The 26,856-nt window shown below is 41.6% G+C and overlaps 1 protein-coding gene across 3 annotated transcripts in view; it reads left to right on the plus strand.

Moving 5' to 3' along the window:
• Window positions 1–26,856, plus strand: part of LOC118503178 (neuroligin-4, X-linked-like) — a 170,577-nt gene that overhangs the window by 98,807 nt on the left and 44,914 nt on the right. For all 3 annotated transcript variants that reach the window (XM_036036151.1, XM_036036153.1, XM_036036152.1), the window contains 2 exons: window positions 6,635–6,776; window positions 17,360–17,512. In XM_036036151.1, coding sequence (XP_035892044.1) covers window positions 6,635–6,776; window positions 17,360–17,512 — 295 coding nt within the window. The remainder of the gene's footprint in view (window positions 1–6,634; window positions 6,777–17,359; window positions 17,513–26,856) is intronic.

Genomic DNA, 26,856 nt, shown 5'->3' on the forward strand with positions numbered 1-26,856 from the left:
CGAGCGATCAAAGTTTGGGGTGGTTTTGCGTGGCTAGGGGAATCGGCAGGTACAGGAGGAGGCCCGAGCGATAAAAATAGCAAACTGAAGTATCATGAAAATTTCATCACCAACTCTTTCCATGTAAGGGGGAAGGACGATTGTGCTTTGATTCAAGAGGGAGGACACTTGCAGGGAATACCCTGAAAAACATGTAAACGATTTAAGCAAATGTGAAAAATGTAACTTTGAAGGTCAGGCAAATGTACTTTTATTATTTTTTGGCTAATGTTGTGATAAGTTTTAAAATTAAGATAAAGAGGATTATATGAATTTTTGACAGTAAACGAATTTTAATTAAATTATTCACTATTTTGACGACTTACTGCACAGACGTTATGCTGGCCTTATAATAGTTATCTACTCGTAAGAATAACATTTTGCGACAGACCAACGGATCCAGATTTGACCTTAAGGGGCTAAGGCTTAAGTTTCAGCATAAGTTTTAAGATTTCACATCATCTTTTACAGGGGATTTTTGTGATCAGATAAACGTTCTTACAGTTGAGAGCCTAAAACTACTTAAAAAATCTTCAACTCTTTTTCATGAACTCATTATAAAAGAATGTAATTCTACGCCCAACAGGGCGATAGATCAATTGTTGTTCAGATGCTTAAAACGTTGTATTTTTTTAATTAAAAATAATCAAAGTATTGCTTAAATTTGGGAGTTATTGGTTAGTAACAATATGAATTATAGTGTTTTGAGTGAAGAAGTTTTAGTGATTGACCAACACATGGATAAAAACAGATTTCTTGTGCTGTCCTTTGATTCCTTTTTGATGGGGAAAAAACACTGTTCCAACCAAAAAATTAAGTATTGGTTTCCCCCTACAAACATTAAGTATTGGTGTCGTGAGTTAAAAAATTACCAAAGCAACACAAATGAAATGAACGAAAAGGTTATTTCGCAAAGAAAATGTTAAACGAGGCCATAAAATGGGTTGGTATAAGTATAAAATAGCTTCGATCCAATCATGATGCATTCGCTTTAACAGAGAATCATAATGACAAACTTTATTTAAAAAATAGCAGAAAAATAAAGATGATTACTTTAAGGATGGTTTAAATGATGTTGTGGTCGGAATAAACTCCGGATGGTTCTGCATGTTCCGTAAACGGTTTCCGTAAATAGGTATAGAATTGGTTTCGATATTGTAATCAATGACGGAACATAGTTTGCCAATCATTTTTGGAATAGGAATCGGTTCTGAAATCAGAATTCTGTTCGGGATTATAATCGGTTCCGTATTCGGGTCTGGAATCGGAAGTGGAACCGTATCCCAGAACTGATTCGTAACCAGATAGTCCTGATTTCGTACACCAATCACTAAATGGCAACACTATTTAATTTTAATCTAAATTATCTTGTTTTTGGAGTAAAATGAGTTATAAATAAGAAAAGTGAACTAAAAGTTGTATATTAGCCTTATCTATTAAAGCAACAAGAATAAATAAAAAAGTATTAAAAGCATACTATGTAATAATGTTTGTTCAAGGTTTACATATGCTTCGCCTGAACGAGGATGCAGTTTGAACTCAGTTTTGCTTTTGATGATGTTTCCGCTACTATCTCTTCTTCCGTCTCATCTACTTTGAATTCCATTCTACATACATTCGCGACACACTTGCCCTCGGAGGCATGCATGCATAATCATGTGTTATGGTACGGCAATATTGCAATTTCAATTATTGAAGCCATCTTCCATGGTTGTCAAGTGTGGAAGTAGCATTTTTCCACTTGTGCTTTTCATCGGCTCTTCGTTTTTATTGCGCCCGTTCGAGCCGCTTATCTGCAAGACACTATTGTTCGTTATGATCTAGACACACTCAGGCACAAACAGAGAAAAATCAGGAATCTCGTGCTGTGTGCAGAAAACGACACCTAAGAATGGATGCAGATAATCTTTTAAACTTTTCTTTTCTTCATCGATTTTCTTCATGGCCCCGTAAAGCTACCATTCTTGGCCATTTACCTAACTAAGGCACTTGCTGAACAGCTTGGGCGAGATGCTTCCTTTAGTGACTGCCTGTGAGCCATGGCAGTAGAGCCGTAGGAGGAACTTTTGGCCAGAAGCGATGATCAATATTCCAAGCAGCACCGAGAGGAGAATAGGCAATGTTGGCAACGATGCTGGAAAGTTTTCTCCTCCGTAAGCACTCTTGGAGATGGTGGGACGAGAGATCCACTCGAAGGGTGAAAAAATCGGAAGGACACCGGCTGCTGGAGAGTGCGGCTCTATCTAATCGAGTTGTGCGTGTACGTGCAGGAAGCAGCTTACCATCCTTCAAACAAGTCATTTATGACACCTTTTCCTCGTGGCGCTTGTCTGCGCTTGATCGATATCGGGGTTCCAGCACCGGCAACGACTTCGCGTTGGGCAAACACCTACGGGGATGAAACGTAGCTAGCTTTGGCGGGAAGTGAAAAGTCAATATTCATCCATCACTTGCCATGCCGTGTCCAGGCGTGATGACGTGAGTTTTACTCACTAGTGCTTTGGCACTGTGTAGGGACAACCCGGAGCCCGGAAATGCGACAAAAACACCGATAAAGAGTCATTTGTTTGAGTGTGCGATGGGCGTGTTTATTGGCACACCAGTCTTGCTCAAGTGCGAAGTAACAATACGGGCGGGCGAAGTCCCCGGCGACATGAAGCACATCTTTTGCCCGATATCCTTTCGATAAACCATCGGAAGTTTTTCGGTGCGAGTGGAAAATTTTTCTCATTATCGTTACAAATATTACTTCACCGGAGGGTGTTTGTCGGTCGGTTAGAAAGCCGCACGCCGTCAAGCATCTTCTGCTCGGAAGCCGAAGTACACTCGGTTGGCAAGGAAAGTCCTCAGTTGAGATTCCTGCATCGTCATCGGTTTTTAATTTCGATAAAAGTGAAGTGCATACTGCGGAAAACGAAGTTTCCAATTTTCCGACCAGTTTGCCCTAACCACCCCAAACGTCCCGGAGCAGGTCGATGGGTGCTTCACCGCCCGATTTGCGGTTTAGCTTCGATGGTGAAGGATGAAGGTGGCTATGGGTTCAATGCGCTCAAGTTGCCAACTCGTGTGAAGCGGCATGACTGCAGAGGCTTTCTCGGAAGGGTTTTGAAGCATTCGATTGAACGAGCACCCGAAAGCCGCTGAAAGGTTTTTGGTGCGTTCTGCCGCAGGAAAGATGCTGCATGCTGTCGACGAATCTTTCACTCTCCTCTCGAAGACGATCACAGAATGGCATTTGAGAATGTGCTGTATGAACAACCGACCGTCCGACCCGTCCGTCTGTCCGTGCCGTCGATGCTCCGGACACCGAACTAAACCTAAAATGTTATGGTGATGTGTTTTCTCGCTTGCTACCCCGAACAGCATTATTTGTTCTGGCTTAGGAAATATGCTTTCATTTTTATCAGTTACTTTGCTTTCTCATCATCATCATCATCATCGTCGGAATGCTGATGGAAGAAACGAACTTTGCGTTTGCGAAGTGAAGTTGCTAGTGGAAAACTAGTAGCTAGTAGCGGCATGGAACAAGGGGCAATGGTGGTCAATAGTGTCTGAGTTAAGGCGGGAGGTTCCAAATAACGAGTCTCTAAATCCTTGAATATCTTACACGATTTTCGGTTGCATTAGCTGAGCCAGGGGTGGGGCGTGCAGTTCCTTTGAAGAACTGAGCTCTTGATTTGAGAATGCATTTACATCTTTTCATGCATGAAATCAGCATACAGGCTCATCGAAGCATGGCAATAATTCGTTGATGGGTAGGTTTGGATGATGGTAATGGAAATTGAATCGTGAAGAGTTTGAAGAATAAAGAAGAAAGTGTTTAATGAGTTCCATTGCTATTTGTAATATGCCTATGCCAACTCTTTAAAATCAATTTTAACAAATTGAAAAATAAAAAATGGACCATCTCGATTCACAACTTATTAACCTATCTAGAGCTACAAGTAATAAAAGTTTATTTTATTTATATTTATAGGATGACGGCTTGACGCCGTATTGTCAGAAATAAACGTTTGTTAGCATAAGCAAATGTTCTTTAAAGCAGTTGCCTCAATACGGTACTATCACGCTATCTGTGTCTCAGTAATTTGCCAAAACATGTTTTTTCATGACTTCACCAGTCATTCAGAGCCTTGTATAGCTAAAACAGTGCACAACAATAATACAATGGTACAACTCATTAAGCTCATCATTGTAGTGGCTTTTCGATTGTCCTTCTCAACTTTCAAGGAAAATTTTGAACAAAGTCTTTCATTTAGAGGTGAGTGTGAGTTTTGGGAATCCCCAAGCCTTCTTCCGGATTTGCCGCATGATGAGGAGCTGGTCAGTAGTTGCTTTTCGATGCAGTTAAGCACTTTTGGAGGTTCTTTTACTAAAAGCATCATACTGTTTAAGTATCTACTAACTCACTTTTCAGGTGCTTAAACCATTTCGCAGTTCTGAACTGTTCCAACAAGCCACGATACTGATCACGGTCTAGTGCTGTCGTATCCCAATATTACCCCTGTCGTTTTGAAAAGCGCATCAACGCCATCATTTTATCTCAATAAGGTTGCTCTGTCTATGTTCGGTGCCATTCTTATATCAGCTCACCGGAGCTAGTTTACCTGTAGCTGAATACCCAGTCCTGCGTATGGGGAGGCGAGCCGGATGAGATTTGAACCCCGATCCTGCCCTATGAAGACCAGTGCCACTGTCGCCTCGCCAACCGGACCACCATTTACTTCCACCCTATCTATACAACACCCTTGCGTAAATCAGTATTTGTTAGCTGGGCTGTTGATCATTTTGAGTTTGCCTCGTTATTCTCCAATCTGAGGTTTAGTGCCACTCTCTAGATACATACCGGTCTTGGGGGCTCATAGAAAAAAAATGAGGAAAGCAACTCTATGCAAAATAGGCAACAAAAAGGAAGTGCAACTTTGTAAAACTGTTTGTTATACAACGAGTTATATAAACGAGGATTGTGTGGATGGCCTAAAAGGACTCTAAGGGATGAGTCGTCTGGTGTCATTCTCATGACGTGAACAGCCCACCGGAGCCTGGCGAGTCTAATTCGCTGTACGATGGTGAGATCATCGTACAGCTCGTAGAGCTTGTCATTGTAGCGGCTCCTCCATTGTCCTTCCTCACATACGGGACCAAACATCCTTCTGAGCATCTTCCTCTCAAACGCGACTAAGAGGGCTTCGTCAGTTTTGGACAGAGTCCATGTCTAAAGGGGCGTATGTTAGTACTCGGAGTATACATGTTTTGTATAGATTCAGCTTTGTTCGTCGCGACTGATACTTTGAGTTCAGTTTCCTCTGACGAAGTTTCCTCGAGCTGTTATAAGACCGGATGGCAGCCAGCACTCTTGTGCGTAACTCCACATCAACTTTGTATAGCGCCTAGACATAATAAAAACTGATCTATGTGTTTCATCACTGTCTCTCTATCTTTTGAACGAATGGAATTCATCCATATTGTAACTTTAAGGAGCCAAAGGTCTTTATATTGATTTACTCTCTTTGGCTTGTAGTTATGCATTAGAAAGCCAAGTGCAACGTAAACAGCAAATGTTGCATTTGTCTCACCTTTTAGAGCAGAAATTCATAGACTCCATTAGACGTGGAACATTTTTGACTTTCAAATCGATTAAATTAAATTAACTAATTGATGGATAAACAAGCGCAACGTGAAACGCTGGCACACAAAAACGTCTCAACGCTATTGTTGGTTTAACCGACACGCTCAAGAGCTTAGACCGCTAATGAATAGCCCGTTGGGTAAACAACTTACAGTGAAACAAAAATCCCACTCGATCATCGCTCGATAAAGCAAACCAAACATCTCAAACGAAACAGATTGGTTTGTTTACCAGCTGCAGCTTAAGAGCAATCAACACTATACACTCCCACCCTGTACAACCCTAGGAACCACCAGTAAACCACAACTCGAGACGATGCATCATGGCATCGGTCGGGGCTACAAATTGGTCGAAAAACAAGAACCTGATTGTGGAGAAAATTATCCCGAAGTCTGCAAGACCAATCATCCGCCCACTGCCCCGGCAGGAGGGACCTGCTCGCTTAGCGCGGTGCAGATTGAGATCAATTTTAAAATCTATCCTTTCTGGCTAATGTTCTTGCCTGGCTCCACACGGGGCTAGGGCCAACGAGAAAAGGTCAGTAAATCACTGCATCCAGCAACTGCAAATTGCACTTTGGCTCCGACCGAAAGCAACCTTCCGGGTGTCCGGGTGGTTCCACGAACCATGAAGCTCTGAGCCGTGCTTCGTGACATCAGACTGTGCGCTGCCGGCATCGTCATCGGTATCGTCTGTCTCGGAGCTCGCTTTTTCCAAATTGAACATTTCCATTAAGCTCGATGTTACCGCGGGCCAGCCTTGGAAAGCAGAAACGTTTTATCATCGGCAGAAGCAGAGTGCATCGTGACGGTCCCGAGGCCCGTCCTGGTGCTGGGTGCCGGCAAGTTGCGAAATATCTGTTCATAACTCTCATATATCTGAGCGTGTTTTTTTTTACCTCTCAGTTTTTTTTTTCTTGCCCTTACATTCCCGTTCTAATCTTTGCGTCACCGGCCATCTTTGCAGAGTTTCCCGGACATCAGCAATCGGACGGCGGCACTACTCTCGATGCCGAAGGGGCGTTACCAGCATCTGAAGCGACTGCAGCCATTGCTGGCGAACCAGAGCGAGGACTGTCTGACGCTCAACATTTACGTCCCCGGAAGCGGTAAGCTTGTTTGTTTTTTCATTCTGTTTTTTTGTTGCTGTTGTTGTTCTTCTGTGTGTCACTCGAGCTTTTTTATCACTTCATGAGCAGGATTTTCTCATGTAATCGGGTAACATTCGGTTGGCCTGCGCTAGTCGGGTTGGCTACGAAAAGTGGCGATAAATTCAGCGCTCATCGACCATAAATTGGATCATTCGAAGGTGCCACCGAAGGCAGACTGGCCGACCATCTCAAACGGGGTTGCCATCCCAAAAAAAAAAAACAAAACACAAACGGAAGGGTTAATCTGGGGACCAAGGATCCAGCCACAGGAACAAAGACAGAGCAGCATTTGGAGCTTTCTTAGGGGTTTGGCAGTGATCGTAAGGTTATGTGTAATATTCACCGGCGTGTGTTTGGGATGAGATTGTTTGACTTTGGTTAGCTTTTGGTGCAGCAAGCTGAGGAACTGAACAGTGTTTTTGCTTCATCCGGGCAAAGGCAAACGAGGTCAAAAGGTTGCACACTGAACAAACAACTTTATCGCAGGAAGCAAACAACGCTTCTTCGCTTACTTTGAATAACGAAGTAACGGGCGTCTGCAGGATGATTTTGGGAGACTAGTCTCCGGAGTTGAGTAGAAAGTTGAAGATGACCTTGACATAACAAAGGCAAATTTAAGTTTTGTTTTGGATTGTAGTTTTCCATGTCTTGTTTTTCCGAACTATTCGATAGTGGCTTCAATTACATAGTTTTCAAAATAATCTGAATCTTTTATTTCATTTGACTGTTCAATTTGTTGCTCGATTGATGACGCAGTCCGTAGTCACACTTATATCCTATCATATGGCGTTTCAGACTGCGTGTCGTGTTCAAGCCCAAAAATCGTTCCTGTTTGGGGAGATGCACATTCATAAACTAATTCAATACCTAAAACTTAAGCCAAATTTATACTAATCTCCCAATAAAGCCTACCTTACACTACAAGTTTTACCTTTACCCTTTCTTTTGCAACCTATCTTTAGAATAACCATAGTGTTTCAAGATCTCAACGCTAAAAGCACACCTTTTTGTTCGCTAGTTCGATCAGGGTTAGGGTAAGAATATGTAGAAGCAATCCAGCGAAAGGCTACGCGATATGCAATTTGACTTCTTCTGGGACTACAGTCGCTGGCGGTACGATGATCGAACGCCTGTTTGTGGCTGTGAATGACGGGAGTTCAATTGCGAACCTAGTAGGTTAATTCCGTCCCTTCGCTGAAACGCTTGAACCTAGGTTAAAATAAAATTACCGAGCCTGTTTTTGCACTTACATTTTGTTGTCCATGGGAAGGTCAAAAGTTTAAACTATGTTTTGACCTTCTCATGGACACCTTATACGAGTTTGTAAAGAATTGTCAGTTATGTAAGCTTCCTGTATCTTAGGAAACGACTTCCCTTTGTTCCACGATATTGTTGTCTAGATGAAAAGAGTACACTTATAAGTGCTGCACAGTAGTCGTTTCTGCTGTCACAATTTCAAGTTCCCGTTTGAGCAGGCTCAAAAAACCTACTAGATTCATTCCGTTCCTTTCCGACAGCAAACTGGTTCCTTTTGGAAATTCCTTTCCGTTTTAATCGGAATATTCCCTTCACTAGTGGCTAGGTTGATAAGCAACGATATTGACGCACCGGGTCTCCTTAGCTTCGTGATTGTTTTTTTAACCTTCTTGGAATTTAAGATCACAGGAACAAATTCGTCTAAGAGACTAAAGTAGAGTAATAAGATCGATAGATCCCTAAGATTTCACGACTAACGAAAACTACTCCAAATACGGATCTAGCATGTAACAAGGGTAATCGTCTACGTAAGCGTCCATCTTTGTTAAATTTGCTTTGTCAGTAAATAGCACATGTGCTCCATTTATAGGCACATGTCAGATGAATTATAGGAGCTATGAAATGCAGGATATAATGATGCGCATTGTTCAATTTTGTGCAACATTTACATCATTTTTCTGTGCAAATTAAATATATTAGTCTTTTATCCTTCCAGTCTTCTTATGCTCTTCGTGAAGCATAAGCGCTCTTTCATTAGTCTTTAAAGTCTAAAATTTAAATAAATTTTGGGGTTTAAATACTCTTTTACACATATTTGAATTAAAGTTTCTTTTAAATTAGTCCTCAACTAGTTATTTTCACGCTTCTTCAAGAGACGCATCGACGAATGATAAGAAACAGATAATGATAATTAAGAAATGGAGCCATCAAAACTCGAACCCCAAACCGAACCCTTAACTCTCCTGGGTCTTTTAACGGGCGTCTCATTACCCTTTCCAGCTGTGTCCTACTATGGAGGAAAAACACACACAAACTCGCTCGTTAAGGCCCTTGCCTTACACGGTGTCATAATTGTAGTTATAAAATTTAATCTATTGTCCAACTATTAAGCTCCCGTGTGTGCTCTCGTGAGGGGCCAGTATCGGCCTCCCGTCATCAGCACAGAATATATGGCCGGCCGAAGAGCGCGCCCTCGGAGGTGCACAGTGAAGATGGTCATTATCAGATGAGCTACCGTTTTACCCTCTGCCTCGGCGCAAATAGTGCTTCGGGCTCGGGACCTAATTTTACGATGCTTTAAACAGATTAGTCACTTGGGAAGCTTTGCAACGGAGAGCAGTGCTGAAGATGCAGGGGCAGTGAATATGATGATGCGGAAGGTTTTGGGTCGCCGAAATGGGGCCATTAACAAATTTATCGCTTTGTTTTTCCTCCGATGATACTTTGAGATCGAATGTAGGTGGTAGACTGGAATCTGTTTCTCGTTTGCTAGACGACACCAAACACGACGCTTATGCGTTAATCGATCGTAAGTGTGGTTTGATGTTTGATGGAACTTACGCTCTCCCCTATAATAGCTAACATACTATTTCGAGGCATTTTCGCTCGACCAATGACGCGTTCGTATAATATTTTTGTTCCTGACTTTTGCTTTTAACTGTATGTTTTGTTTATGTTGAGTTCGTTTGTATTTTACGATCTCCCGTTTTTACGCTCGACACAAAAAGCGATTCAATCACGCCAAATTCAAGCGTACCGATAAACCTCCATACCGACCCCAGAATGGCACCGATTCGATTTCGCTGCTTTTGCATTTTCTTTCCGTTTAGTTTGGCACGAACTACGTGTACAGTGTGAGCCCGGCGGAGCACAGGCTGCTGTGAAGGTCGACCGCCTGGCGCTTTAATCTCGTAATGGCGGTCCGCTGGAGTTGAAGTTTGTGCGGAGTGCGTGCATTATTTTTATCGTTTCATTTTATTTCATTACACGTTCCCCCGAGAGAAAGGAAAAGCGATTCGATTTATGTTGTTGGTAATAAAATTCGCAAAATAAATCATCCAAATACACACTCACGGCCTGTAGTAGAGGCAGGGCACTATAGGGTGGTTGGTTCTCCTTCGCACACGCATGAATACGGTGAGTAGGAGCTGTTTTGAGTGTGTGTTATTTTCAATTTATCTCACCATCCCCGTAGTTTACACGTTTGGTAAGGCTTTTTTTGATGGATTCGAGTTTCAGAGCGCTTGTGAAAGAAGTTGTCAAAGGTAAGGGGCAAAAAAGAAAAGCTGAACAGCTTCCTAACAGCTTCCCAAATGAGCCGTGCCATCGGTGTGGATTAACTTTACCGTTCGTCATATCCAACCGTGGCTAACCGGCATGAACACAACCGTTGGAGTCAGATAGGGAGGAGTGGCAAAAAGTCGGCAAAAATTAAATTACATCTAACCGAATAAATATGGTGAAGGTAAATTCAATTTTTGCACACCATCACACGGACGCTTGATGCGCTTGCTTGGTGTTTTGCATACATTTAGGGACAAGGTTCGCTTCTCACCGGAAAACGCTACAGCGAATGCCCGATAAGTTGTGGAAAAGCTGAAGGAAAAATGTCAAACTTTTCAACCACAGCAGCATCTTATTTTTTGGCACTCTGCGTGTAGTGTGAGAAAATGTAGCCGAAAACATTTACATTTTTCATGGCAACTCCGTGCAATGTAGTGATGGGAATAACCACTCACTTCTTCTTCTTCTTCTGTGGCACTACAACCTCGAGAGGTCTCGGCCTGCCATTTCTGGCTTTCTGTGACTTAATTTTACCCGTAGAAAAGTAGTCAGCCTTACGTACGGGGAGGCGGTCTGGATGGGATTTGAACCCCGGCCCTGCCGTGTGAAGACCGGCGCCGCTGTCGCCTCTGCCACCGGACCGCCCCACTCACTAGCGTCAGTAAAATCAGAGGAAATGAGTTATAATGACGTTGTTAATCTTTTACTAACTCTTGAAGAATTAAATCTCATTGAATGATTTTGCTAACTACCCACTTCATACTTCTTGCTAACTACCCACACACTCGCTACATTTTAACTCACTCATTTGTGATTTTACTCTCCATCCCAACTAGCCACTCACTCACTCACGTTTTAACTTGCTCACTATGTTTTACTCACTCACGTCATTTGAATTTACTCATAAAGTTTTAACTAAGTCACTATGGTTTACTCGCTCACTTCATTTTCATTTATCAGTTTGTTTTTCTAAGTTATGAGTTAATAAATCGATAAATTAAAACACGCTGGAAAGATTCTTTTTGTAATTTTTATTTTTTCAAAGAAATTTATTTTTACATTATTTACTTTTATAAAATCAAGCCCAAGAAATAAGCTTATACATAGAACAAACAGGTACTCCCACTGCTTCGGGCGCTAAGACGCTTCTGCCCTAAATCTCTCGCATTACAGATCGCCCGGAACAGTAAATACAATATCTCTTTGCTATACACTTAACGCAATGAGATATTTAACTCACTAGTGAGATAATGCGAAATGAGTGAGTAAAAACGAAGTGAGTGAGTTTAAATGCAATGAGTGAATTAATACTTAGTGAATGTGTGGCTTGTTGACATGGATAGTCCCGATCATCAAAGAGTGATTTAACTCACCAGTTAGTTAAACTGCAGTGAGTTAGAGATGATCAAAGAGTTGAAATAACTCTTCATGATGATTCAAATCATATTATTAATTGCTTTAGCTCATTCAGTAATGCTGCCTCAGTTTGCACTTCACTAGTCCAGTGGTGCATATTTTATACATATTTCAAACCCAAAATACATGACTTACGCTTTGAATGTTTTATTTTTCTCTCATAAATCAGTTCCCCCGAACGTCAATAAACGGATTAAAGTTTAATGCGCTTGTGAAAAAAAGTCCATAGCTAGTTTTAAACTCACACACATAAGTTTGGTTCGTTCCTGGCGACCCTCCACCGTGGTTTCCAAAATCGGGATTACGAAAGTGCCTGATGGTGTAGTGTGAAATAGCGTGGAAAACTTTTTTGAATGCAGCAAGCTCCCAATCCGTTCACTTCCTAAAACTGTTCCACCTGCTCGGGTTTGATTGGACCGTACTGCCTGTGTGCTAGCTCGCCCGAGAGCGCATCATAAGCATGATGACGACGATGAACTGATGTTGTTTTCGATTAGGAAAATGTTCAATGGAAAGTTTGGTGGAAACGATATCTCCAACCCGGTGCTGGGAAAACCTCGAAATCTTGCCGCCATGGGAATAAACTTTGAAAGCTAAGAATAGTGCAATTTGTGGTTTATGAGCATAAGTTGTGGTTACGCTTTTGATGCCTGAAATCCCACCCAGAAAACTTTGACAACTCTAAACTCATGTTATAGGGGTTAGAATTTCATCACAGCTTCAAAAGCAGCTTTAAGCTTGAGCATAATCGCTGTAAAGTGAGCTGTATCTCTAATTAAAGCTCGTACGAGGAAAGCCTCAAATATTTCCACCCTGAGAGTGCTACAAAGTGTTCAGGGAAGTACGGGACTGTTGCCCGTAAAACTGTCGTTAAGCACGCCTTAAACGGTTCGCTACCACCGGTTTGCTAACTTTCTTTCTTTCTTTGCCACGACACAAATCTTCTTCTCATTAATTTCAATAGAATGTGGTGCTTTGTGTGTGGCTTTTATTTGTTCTTTCGAATTCGAATTTGCAGTCGTGTTCTTTCGAACGACAATTTTTCTACATTTTGTGAGGATTCGTTTTTTCTGTCTCTCTCTCTCTCTCTCTCTCTCTCGCATCAGTTCTGTCCAGACGCGTCGTGTGGTTTCCTTTTTTTTGCCTTCGTTTGGGTATGTTAGAGGACAGAACGCTATTTCTTGTCCCTATGGGTGGCGCTCGATGCTGCTCGAGAGAGATGTTCGAGAAATTGTGCGTTGCCTCGCGTCTGGCTCAAGAACGCCAGGTGCTGGGTGCAAGTGGTACTTCCAGCAAATGATAAATGATAATTGAATTTCAACTTTAACATTTTCGGTTTTCCATCATTCGGGTTTGTCCTTCTCTAAGCACCGAACGATTTGAAGACGACACACAAGCGCGTCGGTGGGTTCTTTTTCTGTAACATGGAGCTAGCAATGCTAAAAAAAACCCGAAAATGTTCTGTCTGGGATATTTTTTGTCATTGCAGTTGGAGGAAAATCCCAAAAAGAAAATAGAAACTAGTGAACGATTATTCAACCTTTTTTTGAGTTTTGGAGACTCCCACCAGGAGGAACGTGTCACGTGTTTCGAGCCATAATTGAGCCACATTTCAAATGCTGAACTCTGCCGATGCGTATGCGTTTCGTCTGTGCTGCCGATTATACGTCGTGTGCCGGGCGAGTGGCTCATTTAAAAAGCTATTGCGAAGCAAATGATGATCGTCGTAAACTGGGAAAGCGCAACCTCACACGGTGCTTGTGACGATTCGAAGGAAAATCGTCTGGTGGTTTCGCCGGTATGAAGACGTGCTGGCGAGAACTTTTCGCAACATGATTCAACCAAGAGCGAGTGTAGCAAAGATGATGCGTCCTTTTTACAGCTTGCTACAGCTTTAAAACACTAAGCTCTCGTGCTATTGCTTCCGTGAAACGCCATTTCACTCAAGCATTCGGAGCGAGCGGATTCATCGAAAGTTTAGCAAGGGGCCGAGCTGGGTCGGGCGGACGGACGGATTAATTGAAATCTTAATTAAATGTGTAACAGCGGGCGTCAATCTGTGCTTTCATTTATTTATTTTTAATTAAGTTTCTTCATAACGCACTCTGTCGCCTGCGATCGATCGGTTTTCGGACATTCACTGTGGCGGCACTGCTTGGGGCCAGGACACTTTCGCCCATGATGGGAGAGTGTTTACTAGAGATGGGAAAAATAAATAAAAAATGCGGGACTGGTTCCCAAAAACAGCACGATCAGTTCCACAAGGTAGGAATGAACCGTCCGTAACCATTGGAACGGTCGGAATTATTGGAACTGTCGGAATTGTCGGAGTCGTATGGATTTACCAAAACTGTTAGAACCGTCGGAATCGGTAATCAGCCCGGAACCGTTGATTCTGTTCAACAAAGGTGGATATGTGTGTACCTATATTGGCTGGCTACGATTCACGACGGTCCTGACGATTCCGACGGTTCCAATGATTCCGTACGGTTCTAGGTGGAAACAGGGACTCCATTTCCTTGGAATCACAATCGGAGTCACCCTTCTCAGATCCGGAGTGGAACCGTAGGTGCATTCCAGACAACCCATCACTAGTATTCACCATCGCCAATCACCGAGCAAGCGTTGTGCTTTGCAATTAAAAACAGATCCTTAGCTGTTTCCCTTTCCTCCACACTGGTAGCTTCTTAAACGATTCTCTTGTTTTCGTATCCGATTTGTGGTTGTAATAATCCTCTTCCGCCCACCTGCGTGTTGTTGTCCCCATTCTCTAAGCCAGCTATCACGAAGGTCGTATGAAGAACCGGGACTTTCTTTCCTCTTTCGTTCTCATCATTTTTAGCTGAAACTCGATCCTGCCGATTGGTATTTTAGACCATAAGATGTGGTTGTGGATATGAGGGAGTGGGAGCACAATTCATATTTGATATGAATTTCACGTTATTTGTAACAAACCACAGGCAGGATTCCTTGAGGAGGGTTAAAATCCGCAAGGCTGACAGGAAAACGACAAACAGCTTCTTTAGCCTTGTGTTGATGTCAACGGTATAAGAAATTAAAAAAGCAAGCTACATTTAATGAAGATAAGCTTCTACCTCGAGCACACCTGCCCTGGTACGTTTGATGGAGGAAGGATCTAAAAATTACATTTTTTGCTGCTACTGTTCTCTTGTAATCCCGCTTCGTTTCTTGCTTACATCAAGTGTCATGTTATAATCATTTGATGTTTCAGCTCATGTGATTACCGGCTCGTGTAGGCTTTAACGCTGGATTCGGTTTTTCATGTTTGATGTTTTGCGCGGTATGGATTGGTAAGAAATCCAACCACGTTACAGAGGAAACATGCTTGAAATGTCATGTCAAGAAAGATGACTAAGAATGTGTTATTTTGGATCGAGAATGGATTAGAAAATTTTGTGAAGTGACAAGAAGCTCAGAACTGGAATGTATGTTACTAAGCTTTTTATTTAAGTATTTCGTATCGTACAGTATTGCAAGCAAACGGATTAGCAGTAACTTCAGATTAGACCAAACCTAAACCCCCTGCATGTAACTCTTTCTTCCTTTAACTTCATTTTCGCTGTTGTATGATTTACTTACAACGTATGCACGCCTGTTCCAAGTAAATTTTAATGGTAATTCCATGAAAAAAATGGAATTTGTGCAAGGGCTATATCAGGTGTTTACCAGTGTCTCTGAAGCAACGTTGACAAAATCTGTTTCCATTGAAGCTGGTTTAGAGACTCCAACTAATCAGAGGAATATTTTTTGGCTTAGGGCTCAGGCGGTATTACGAACTCTAGGAAAAATAAATTTACATTTGTCATATTGAAGTTGTGACTAATTAGGAAAGAAACAAGTTTTCTTCAGAATAACATTCTTCTTTCTATGATGTGATTTAAAAACTAAACTTTGACGCCGAGGATGTACGAGCATAATATGGCTCTAATCGACAACCTGGTCTACCAGAATGGTCTACCGCATTTCAGTTGAACAGCTTTTGCTTTTAGGGAAAAAATGAGAGCTTAACTTATACTGTTCCAATGCGAACTATCGGATAATCCTGACAAACCATAACCGTCAAAATGTTGAGATTGGTGACAGATGCCCAACATATCTCTTTTGCTGGAAGCCTTATCAAACGTCACGTACAAGTTCGACGGCAGTGGAACAGGAGAGAAATGTTTTCAATTCAGCTAACTGTAGAGTAAGCTCCAAAAGGTACCAACTCAGCTTTCTCTGGAATGTGTATAAATATCCTTTGAATCTGGATATTCTAGAAAGTAGTCTTTCTGATAACAACTGGTTCTAGAAAAAAAATAGAAATATGTGTATGACAGATGGCTTATGGCCATGCACAATTCCACGTTCTATCAGCAGAAAAGCTTCTACTTTCACAATCGAGCTCTCCAATGTTGCTGAAACGCTAGCACATAAATGTTAGATTGCCTGCTCGTCAGAGAATAAATGCAACGAGAATAAAATCAGAGAATACTTCTTTGGACATTTCTCTGGAATACTTCCTATTGGCAGTTTTAAATTTTATCATTCTATAACAAATGGCCGCTTAATTTATCTTACAGTAATGGAAAGCTTCATTAAGACTACATCTTGACCAAACGACCTTTTCGGTCATGCCTGTTCTTTCTGGCATACTAATTAGACTTATTGTGCCACATAGTTGAATAGTCAGTCATCGCTACGGGGGACGGTCCAGATGGGATTAGAACCTGAGTCCTGCCAAGTGAAGACCGTTTCCCCGTACGCAGAGCAGACTACTTTACTACGGTTTAAAATAAGACACAGAAAGTCAGAAATGGCAGGCCGAGACCTCTCGAGGTTGTAGTGCCAAATAAAAAGAATAAGAAGAAACTGAATGAAACTGATGGCCCTAGTACATATTTTACGCGTACTTATAGAAACTATAACAAGTAATGATGACTAATGAGCATGGAAGGGATTCAGTAATCGTCAGGGAAATCTTTTACGGTATTGCTTCGTTGTAGTTGTGCGTCTGAGGCACAAAAGCACTTATCGATAGAAATAAGTAAAAGTTCACAGATCTTTGTCGGACGAGACTATCAGAAATATACCGGAATGGTAGAAACAGTTTAAGATCTTCAGAAAGGATCAGAATGACTTCGTCGGTAAAAAGAGATGAAAATCAGAGGTCCCAAATTGCCAAAATGTGAAACGCCAGAAGAGCTCTTTGATTCCACAGATATGCAGTTGCCAATTTTTTCCTGGTAGGATCTAAACAATACCTTACAAGCCTGTTTAGGCCTAACAAGCCTAATACCTTACAAGGGTATTAGAGAATCCGAGGCCAGTTGTAGGTGATGATTCGTCTTCAATGTTTAAATCAACCATTATGCTACTTCCTTCAAACACTTGGAACAATGTAACATAACATGTTCTATGAATTAACGTGCTCGCCTTTGGATGCAATTTCACAAAACATATCACGCAATAACACACGTACAGTGATAATTCAACCAAACAACCTAAGTCTGCAAATAGAATCGACACACACACGCAGCGTACTAATCAGTTATTTCCACTTCCTTTCCCTTCTCGCACTACAGGAAGCCGCGGACTGGAGGCACCCTATTCAATTTTCTTCTACATCCACGGCGAAGCGTACGACTGGGGTTCCGGCAATCCGTACGACGGTTCGGCCCTGGCCAGCTACGGTCACGTCATAGTTGTTACAGTCAATTTTCGTTTAGGAATACTCGGTAAGTTATCAATGCCGGCACGCCCGTTTAGCAACCCGTACTGCTTGATCTGCATGCAAAGTTATCGCTTGCGCGAAGCGAATTGTCTGCCTCCAAGGTACCGGGACACTGTGCAGCCGTCTGTTAGGCTCAATGCTATCACAAAACGGTTCAAACCGATTTCAACTGCACTCACGCACATCAGTTGTAAGATACGACGCCCGAGAAAATGCAGTTTGCGAAAGGTTCGAGCCGACATCTCGTCTATACGCAGCGTGTTGCAGTGTTGGTAGCGAGCTCAGTGTTGGCCTCCAACAAGTCATCATCAACGTCATCGTTCATTAATTCGGGCGTAGTATGCGGCACAAATACGAACGCATAAAACTAGTGACAGGAAACCGTCCGGCCACAACTAACCTATTCGTAAATCTATGTAGCGATGGTGGTGGCTAGCTATTGGTTAGTAGCTTTCCCAGACTCAGTGTACACACTATCTCACTCTACCTTTCCCATTCCATAGAAGTGTTTGAATGTTAGTGGCAGTCGCTCCTGGTACGCTCCCGTTCCCGGGCCGAGGATAATGAAAATTTATATTATTCACTGTGGATAGCCCGGGGTCTATCGAGGAGGGTTTTCAGATTCGTTTGTTTCTCGGTTTTTATGCCGCCTAAAACCACTACGCAAACCATCTGTCGCGTGGTGGTGAGTGGTTTTTCGGGAAGGATTTTCTGTGTTGGTCACATATTTTTATTACGCTACTCTTTGCAATCCAAACCTTCCCCCAGTAATGGAGCACACCGCTGTACATTGAACGTATGTCAGAACGAGTAACATATTTTAACCTTGGTTGGTGCTTTATGATTTTTTGTCTCGGTTGTTGCTTTGTTCTTTCGCACAATTATAGCATAAATCATTACTTATCAAAAGATTGAAATGGCAAGCCACGCCGAAAGATTCATTTTTCATGCATGCTTATACGGCACGGCAAAGCTCGATCATCAGCCGTGGTAGTGAAGTTTTATGGTGCCCCATTTTATGATGTTATTAAATTCTTTTCCGTCCTCGCTTGACGTGTTTTATGACACGAGTATATCATACCGGGGTGGGGGGATAAGTGTTCGCTTTGTTGAGGACACTATGTACAATAAGATGATTATCTGCTCACTACACCGCTGCTACGATTGTTCCTATTGTGTTCACAAGCAATGAACATAAAAATTTTCCAGCAAAGAATGTTCATATGGACGAATGTTAAAATGCAGATAACATAAAATTTACACAAGAATTGGTTTTTTGAATTTTGAGTCCCCTACGTTTTGTTTGCCGCTGCAATTCCTGCAATTTTCAACCTGTCACGAACTATCGGCAATAAAACTGGGTTTGCATTTGATAAAGCAGTCCACTTTCGCAAAATGCTGTGATTCAACAACGATTATCTCTAATCCGTCCCACTGCTCGACAGCTTCTCGCTCGAACGATGTCAAACAGTACCTAAGTGCTGTTTGAAGCTTATACAGAAACCATTACCGCCCGGTGCTTCGAACCGCACTGTCATAACGCTGGAAATGGAACTGGTTTGGTTTATTTGTAGAAGACCAGGACTGCAACAAAAAAACACACATACACACCCAGAGCAATCAGGACAAAACAAACGCTCCAACACGTTGCACTCCATGCGTGATGGGTAAAGGTGGCAAGATATATACACACACACCCGTGCACGGAAAGGGTGGCATGTTCCCATGCGCGAAGTAACGCCAAACGAAACGATAAATAAATGGTGAAAAATGATTCCATCGCGCTCTGCAGCTGTGTGTTTTTGCAAGCGCGCGTAACAACATCCCACGGCAAATGGTTAAAATCTGGCGCACGTTTTGCTTGGCACAAGAAATCCAGCTTCCAGCTGCTGGATGCACGGTGTCATGATTGGGATTCATTTCGTTATGGAATTATATTTATTGCATCGCACAACTTCGACCGACAAACGCACCCGCATCGATGTCGTTATCGGTCGGTGCGCTTAGGATCGTAGGACTTTACAGCATTTTGTACCGAACACGCACGTTGGTAGGTAGTAAATTGGATTTTTGTTTTTCCTACCCTTTAGAACGGACCGATGGAAAACTGCAAGTGTATTGCAAAAATGTAAACATTAATAAACTATTCGCAGCATGTATGGGTGAAAATTTTGAAATTTGCAACATCGAGATTGGGTGTGGGGACGTTGCCATTTTCGATGTCGTTGTTTAGGAAATCAGCGTGATTGATACTGGAATGCTTTATTTGTCTTAATTAGTTACAAAACAAAATTTTAAGCTTGTTACGAGGCTATCGAATTTTCGAACGTTCAGAAATTTCTGTCCTGTCGTGCTCTTTATCCACTAATTAAGACTGGAATTCAGTTTTACACAATTGAAATGTGATGTGACTGCCATAGGAGAGTGAATATTTGTACACTCAATCATATCTTCTAATCTAAAAATATCAAATTTAGAAGTTTATGATGCTTCTAGAAAAGAAAAAGAAATCCTTATTCCTTTTTTAGAACTAGAACTCAAAACATGTCTATGTAATTTCCAAGAAAAAGTACAAAGCATTGCAGGGAAAGTGAGAATACTTATGGTAGAGCATACTTTCGGTTTAATCTCATGTGAATAAGGTCCTTTTTTTATTACTGATTGGATACTACTGGTGGATTGGAACTACTGACTAAAATTCTAAAGACGGAATAATCTTACGTCTTATCTTCAGGACTGCTCATGCTCCACAATTTTTAATGCTGAAACTTCATGTTTTGCATCAGCTATTGTTTAGCATGATTCCATGCATGACGCTGTTGTTGGTCAACGTTTTGAATTTGAAAAATTTAAGGCAGTTTGGTGAATTCTTCTGCTTCCTTGGAACTACAACCTCTAAAGGTTTTTTTTCCAGTCTGCCATTACTGGCTTTCTGTGACTTGATTTTACACGTAGTAAAGTAGCCACTCTTCTCACTTCCCGTACGTAAGGCTGACTACTTTACTACGAGTTAAACTAAGTCATAGAAAGCCAGAAATGGCAGAACGAGACCTCTCGAGATTGTAGTGCCAAGGAAGAAGAAGAAGAAGAAAGTAGTCACTCGTACGTACGGGGAAGTGGTCTGGATGGGATTTGGACCTCGGTCCTACCGTGTGAAGACCAGCGCCGCTGTCGCCTTGGACACCGGACTACCATGGTGAATACCCAGAGATTATAACATTAATAAGGAAAGCAGCTGGTCCTTTAATATCACTTTTCATTTCATGTTACTCCAGCAAGACAACGTTCATGACAGTGGTCATATATTCGGTTTGGAAATTAAATTTCAAACTTACGGGGAGATCCTCAGGTTTGACGCTACCGAAGACAGCATTGATACTGAGCAACTTTACATCGGGATTACCCTCATTCCCTCCAACGTTAATAAAATGGACTTAAATTCTCTCGACATTTTTACTCTGCTTCTGCAAAGGATTAAATCAATTTTGGTCCTTTTAAATGTATAGTAAATAAATGATGTTTCTCTTTGGAGGATCTGAGGAGGACTGGTCTTCTACAACTGACTTATTTTTACAAAGATATTGACAACATACGGACCAATTGTATTACTAATTGTCTAAGTTTTGTCCTGAGCATTTCAATTTTTGCTAAATAGATCGATCTGTAATGATTTTTTCACCCTATCAATTGTGGCCCAATGGAACCTTAGCCTTTCGCTCGTTTTGAGTGTGCTATACGCGAACGAAACACTCATAATCTCTTCTTTATCCTATGTTTTCACAATTTTCTAATAATCGGAATGTGTGGCAATCGTGCTTCAAGTAAAAATGAACTAACCTCAAATTCATTGTGATTGATCCAGGGTGTTCACACCGGGCGTTTGAGTTTATCAGCTTGGCCGGTTTTCCATCGAATCATTTTTACTCAAAATGGCTCATATTAAATACAAAATGATTTCAAGTTTCTACGTATGGTTTACACCTGACCAAGCTCACCCGGGATAAGGTGCCCTTTCACGGTTTGCAGAAGGGCGGGTCGGATGTCTCCAAACCATCGTGAATTGTATTAATTTTTGTATTTTAGTTTTAAGCAGTACGGCCTGGCCTCTTTTTATGTATAAATAAATAGTATACCTGTCATAAGTTAGGCTTCAATGCAATAAATATTTTTAAGCTTCAGCAGCTCAGGGCGTCCTTAGGTAATGTGATGTGATGAAGTGATATTACTGTTAAATTTACATCAACAAAATTCAAGCACGGATAACTTTGTGCAAAATTCATTGTACAGGAGCATCATGCCGATACATAACCACCACAGCAAATACTCAATTTCTATTCATATCCTCAATTCCCGCTTACTGTACCATCGATAATCGACAGCATCAATTTACATTCTTCACAACCATTAGGAAGCTGAGCGAGCACATTCATTCCCAGATGCTGGCACGAATCGGTTGAGGTTGACGGATGAGTGGCGAAGAATTTTCAAGTACATTCCATATTCCATTACAGTTAACACAGTTTTTCCATCGAATGTTCTGCCCTCTGCACCTCACCAGGTCACCTTCCAGCCAATAACCATGTAGTCCTTTAGCTAGTACCTTTCTACAACCGTACATGTGATAAGGTACGACCTGTCTGTCTCCAGCTGTGAGCTGTGATTCACTTGATATGAGTGTGTGTGTGTTTTTTTTTCTCACCTTACTTTGCTCTCTTACCCATCGTTGATAACACACCAGCAGGGAACTTTGTCCATCGACCGTAAGTGAGACACAAATATTTATAGCTGACTGGGTTGCTTGCCACACACACACACACACACCCATAGACATTGCATTAGGACACGAACGTTCACCATAAAGCCTACGCCTTTGGCTTTCAAATTTCGAATTCAACACGCGTGCCCCAAGGATACTCGTAATGCTCTCACCTAAACACCTATTTTTCTTCCACCCCAAAAAAAAGCCAACATTCGGTTGCCATGCGTCTGGGGCAGTTTGCGGTTGGACTACCCACGGTGCAAAAGGTGAAAACGAAACCGGCCCAGTACGGTGATGCCTCCTGTGGTGAGGATCTCCATCTTCGGTTTCGGCAAAGGATGCCAGACTGTAGTGCTGCAGATTATGAAATGTGAAAACGAGCGAGAACGGTGGCGACCGAGGACGACAGACGCAAGGGAAAAAAGACCAGGACAAAATAAAAACCATCATACACGCACGAACTACCTCATGTGCGAGAAAAATCCTAAACCTCATCGCCAACCCAACAATAATCTCGCCAAAGAGACTGCATTTGAATTGACGTGTAATTTAACCACAGGTGTTCCGACACCTTCAACGCTCAACGAGAAGACGAATATCGCACAATGGCGCTTTTCTGCCCGTGTCGTGTTGTCCCCACATGCCGTGGCGTTTTGCTGTGGGCAAAAACGATCCTCGGGGCGCTTTCACGCTTTACAAAGTGCCGTTTGAGGGTGTGTTAAAGTTAATGGAGAGCCACATTTTACATCGAATATTGTTCGTAAATTGGAATCGATTTCCAATATAATGCAAAATGCGTTTTTTTAGACGAGTTATTATGGTTGCTGCTGATCAGCAACACGAAACAGATATCGAAATTGTTGATATGGGAGAGCACTTGTAGCAATGCACATTGGAATACATTTACTGGATGAAATACGGTAGGGTTCAAAGTCGTTTTGTTAATTTTTTACAAATGGCAAACATATAAATTGCTAAGTATCCCGAGTTTTGGTACAATTTTCTCGATTTGAGCGTTGTTTATCAAATTAATATGAAGGTATCCGATAAAAAACTTCTCTAATGATTTTTTTTGTATCGTTCTCCTAATAATCCTTTATCTTCTTTTACCACGAACGAAGTGTTTTACTGGTTTAATCAATTCTTAGTGTCTCAGCATCCATCAGATTACTGACTACCTCCATCACTTTGATTGACAACAATTTTCATGGCAGTTTTTAGCTGTGTTGTACACCGTTTTTCAGTACCCTTTTTTCAAATAAATTTCACTTCCAGAAGATAAATAGAAGGAGACAACTATACTCAAAAAAGAGTTTGGATTTAATGCTATACATCTTTCATTGCTCCCACCAGCTTTCCATATTTTACAACTTTTGAGCAAATTGGTATACAATTTGCTGGATACACAAAACAGATGTTTTGTCTGCTTCAAATCAAAGCCTAAAATATAGTTTTCAATGCTTTCTTACTAACTTATCCGGCGCTACAATCGCTTCGCGGTCTTGGCCTGCTGCAACAATCCTCGATCCCGCATGGTCTAGCGCCGTCGTCTGCCAATCCGTTATCCCGGCCGTTCTGGCGGACGCATCAATGCCATCACTCCATCTCAATTTGGGCCTACCACGCCTCCTCTGTCTGTGTGGACGGCCTAAAAGGACTTTACGAGCTGGGTCGTCCGTTGTCATTCTCATGACGTGAACAGCCCACCGCAGCCTGGCGAGTCTAATTCGCTGCACGATGGTAAGATCATCGTACTGCTTGTAGAGCTCGTCATTGTAGCGGCTCCTCCATTGTCCTTCCACAAATAGGGGGCAAAAATCCTTCTGAGCATCTTCCTCTCGAACGCGGCCAAGAGGGCTTCGTCAGTTTAGGACAGAGTCAGAGGTATATGTGAGTACTGCGACTATAAATATTACAAATATTCCGCCACTTGATAAAATTAATTCGAAAATCATTTCAAAGTTATCCTCAACATCGATGTTTTTTTCATCAAATTTGGTACTGTTTCAACTTATGATAACGAATCACAAATAATTTAAGACAAATCTAATTAAACTAAAAAAAAGAATGGCATAAAATAATGTCGACTTTTACTAGAAAAAACAGAATCCCATGTAACAAGCAGGGCCAGCCGTACTACGCCTAAATAATCCTTGAAAGAAGATAAACTCTTGAAAACCATTTTGTCCTGACAATTTCAAAAGCTCTGCATGTTTAAGGATGCATGTATCGTTTGAACATGATGTATCGTTCTTTAGTGCGCCCCATAAAAATGTTTGGCAAGTGTAGTTTTTCTCCACAACACCAAAAAAAGAAAAGCAAAATTAGAGACTTTTAAAAAAAAGGTCACAAAAACTCTGTTTCCACGTTTGAGATGGGCTTACGTTAATCATACTACATACTCTTGTGAACCAAATGTTTTCTATAGAGCTTATACCTTCTTAAACTATAACAGGGTCCATTGACCACCTATCTATACTAAATTTTTAGATCCATAGGAGGCAGACAACTACTTATACCAGACCTCAGAGATAGAATTGTTTGTACCAGGGAACCAATCGTGTAAATTGTGTACATGTATAATGCTTTAGGATTCAAGGCTGCTTCCCATTTGGTGACTAATCAACGACAATATGTTTTAGGACGACTCTTTTGGAATCGTTCCAAATGTTAATTTATAATAATAGTTCAATCATTATTTTCGTGTGGCCATGTTCAGTCTCCTAGTCTTTAGGTTTGTTTTGATATAGAGTCTATTTTTGCTGGGTCACTTATTTGTTAATACATTGCTTTTTTCAAAGCAAAGCTGGAATTTTTTTTAAATAGAATAAAAGCAAGTTCTTCTCTTCTTTTTCTTCCTTGGAACTTCAACCTCGAGAGGTCTCGGCCTGCCATTTCTGACTTTCTGTGGCTTAATTTTACTCTTAAGTAAAGTAGTCTGCTCTTCGTACGGGGAGGCGGTCCGGATGGGATTTGAACCCCGGTCCTGCCGTGTGAAGACCGGCGCCGGTATCGCATTGGCCACCGGACCACCCCAAGGTCTCTCTTCCTTAAACAATTTTTTAAGTTTAAATTTAACTATTTTGATTTTATTGTATAAATTATTCTGTCCATAATTTCATGGGAATCGCAAAAAGATATTCATCATCGATTTCTCGATTGATTCAAAGACAGCCCTTTTTCCTAAAAATAGGCATCGAATCAATTTATTTAAAAAATATTCTCTTGTCTGTTTGGTCAGGCGGTCTTATTCTCTTGTCACTGTCAATATGTCCGTCAATGATAAAACAAGCAAAAGTACATTCCATCTGCAATTCAATAATTTCGTCAGCATTACGACTGGAGGTTCTTATTGACAGTCGATGTCCAGGATTTTAATAATCTAGGATCAAAAAAAATATTACGAGTATGAAACATGCGAATTAACTACGAAACCATCAGTGGTGCAAAACAACGTTACAAACGTCGATTTGGATGAGTGAGGTAACGCGAAAACTGGCGCACCGTACACTGATTGCTAGTGCGATTCGAGCTATATATTTCATTCCTGTGTGTACATATTTAATAAAGAACATACACACAGCCAGGGCCAAAACCCGGGGATGGGAAGAATAGGATTTTATTTCAAATGCGACAAGCTGGTAGTTAAACTAGCAAAATGAATCACATCATAAAGAGTGCAACGTGGCACTTGCACCTGCACACCGGTCATCGAACATTCATCGATGTTGGTTGTTATGGGAATGACAAACAAGCGAACCAAAAAAAAGAGGAAAAAGTCCCCAGCTCGTTTCACATTCAACTGCAACATAAAACATCCCCGAACAGCCTGTAAATCATGGCCAGCATCGATTGAAAACTGTGCTGCAGCTGACTCAAAGCTTCGCGATTTTTCCCAGCGCGAAAGGTGATTCAAATTGGGACGGTAGAAAAAGTACCCCTAAGAAAGAAAAAAAAAACGAGCGAAGGACACTCCAGTTCAAAATCGTGGAATCCCTGCCGCGAACTACAGTCTCTCACGGTAAATGCAAATGGTGCATTCCGTCGGAGGGGTGAACGTACCAATGCGAACGGATGCATTTTTCCACCTGATATCATATGCAATGATTGCTAGAGTGAAGCGAAATTCGGCAAAAGTGTCCAACAAAAAAAAAAGAGCAACATAAAACACACACACACTCGCACTCGCATAACATCGTGATCATACAGCTGTGTATGTAACGGTGCAGCTGCACAAGAAAAATAACGCCTCGTGCCGGACGTAACTGTCCCTCGTGGGGAGTTACCGGCCCGTGCAGGGCGAGAGCTTTATGACTTACCGGTTGGGCGAAAGTCTGCTGAAACTATCGAGTGTGTCGTTTGATTTATGCGGTTCAATAATCGAATTTATTCGCTCTACCCGATCGTTTCGCTTCAATGAGGATGTTTCCAGAGCTTCCCGGTGGGAAGGAAGCAATATTTAGTGCACGGCCAGCGGAGTCAACGGGGGTTTTGTTTACTTTTCACTATGAATTTTCCATAAATCAAGCACGCTGCTAGTTGGAGCATTGTGAAGGAAAGGGGATCTGAACGGGTAGGAAAACTAACGC

Source organism: Anopheles stephensi, chromosome 2, assembly GCF_013141755.1.
Source record: "Anopheles stephensi strain Indian chromosome 2, UCI_ANSTEP_V1.0, whole genome shotgun sequence".
In the NCBI taxonomy this organism is placed as follows: domain Eukaryota; kingdom Metazoa; phylum Arthropoda; class Insecta; order Diptera; family Culicidae; genus Anopheles; species Anopheles stephensi.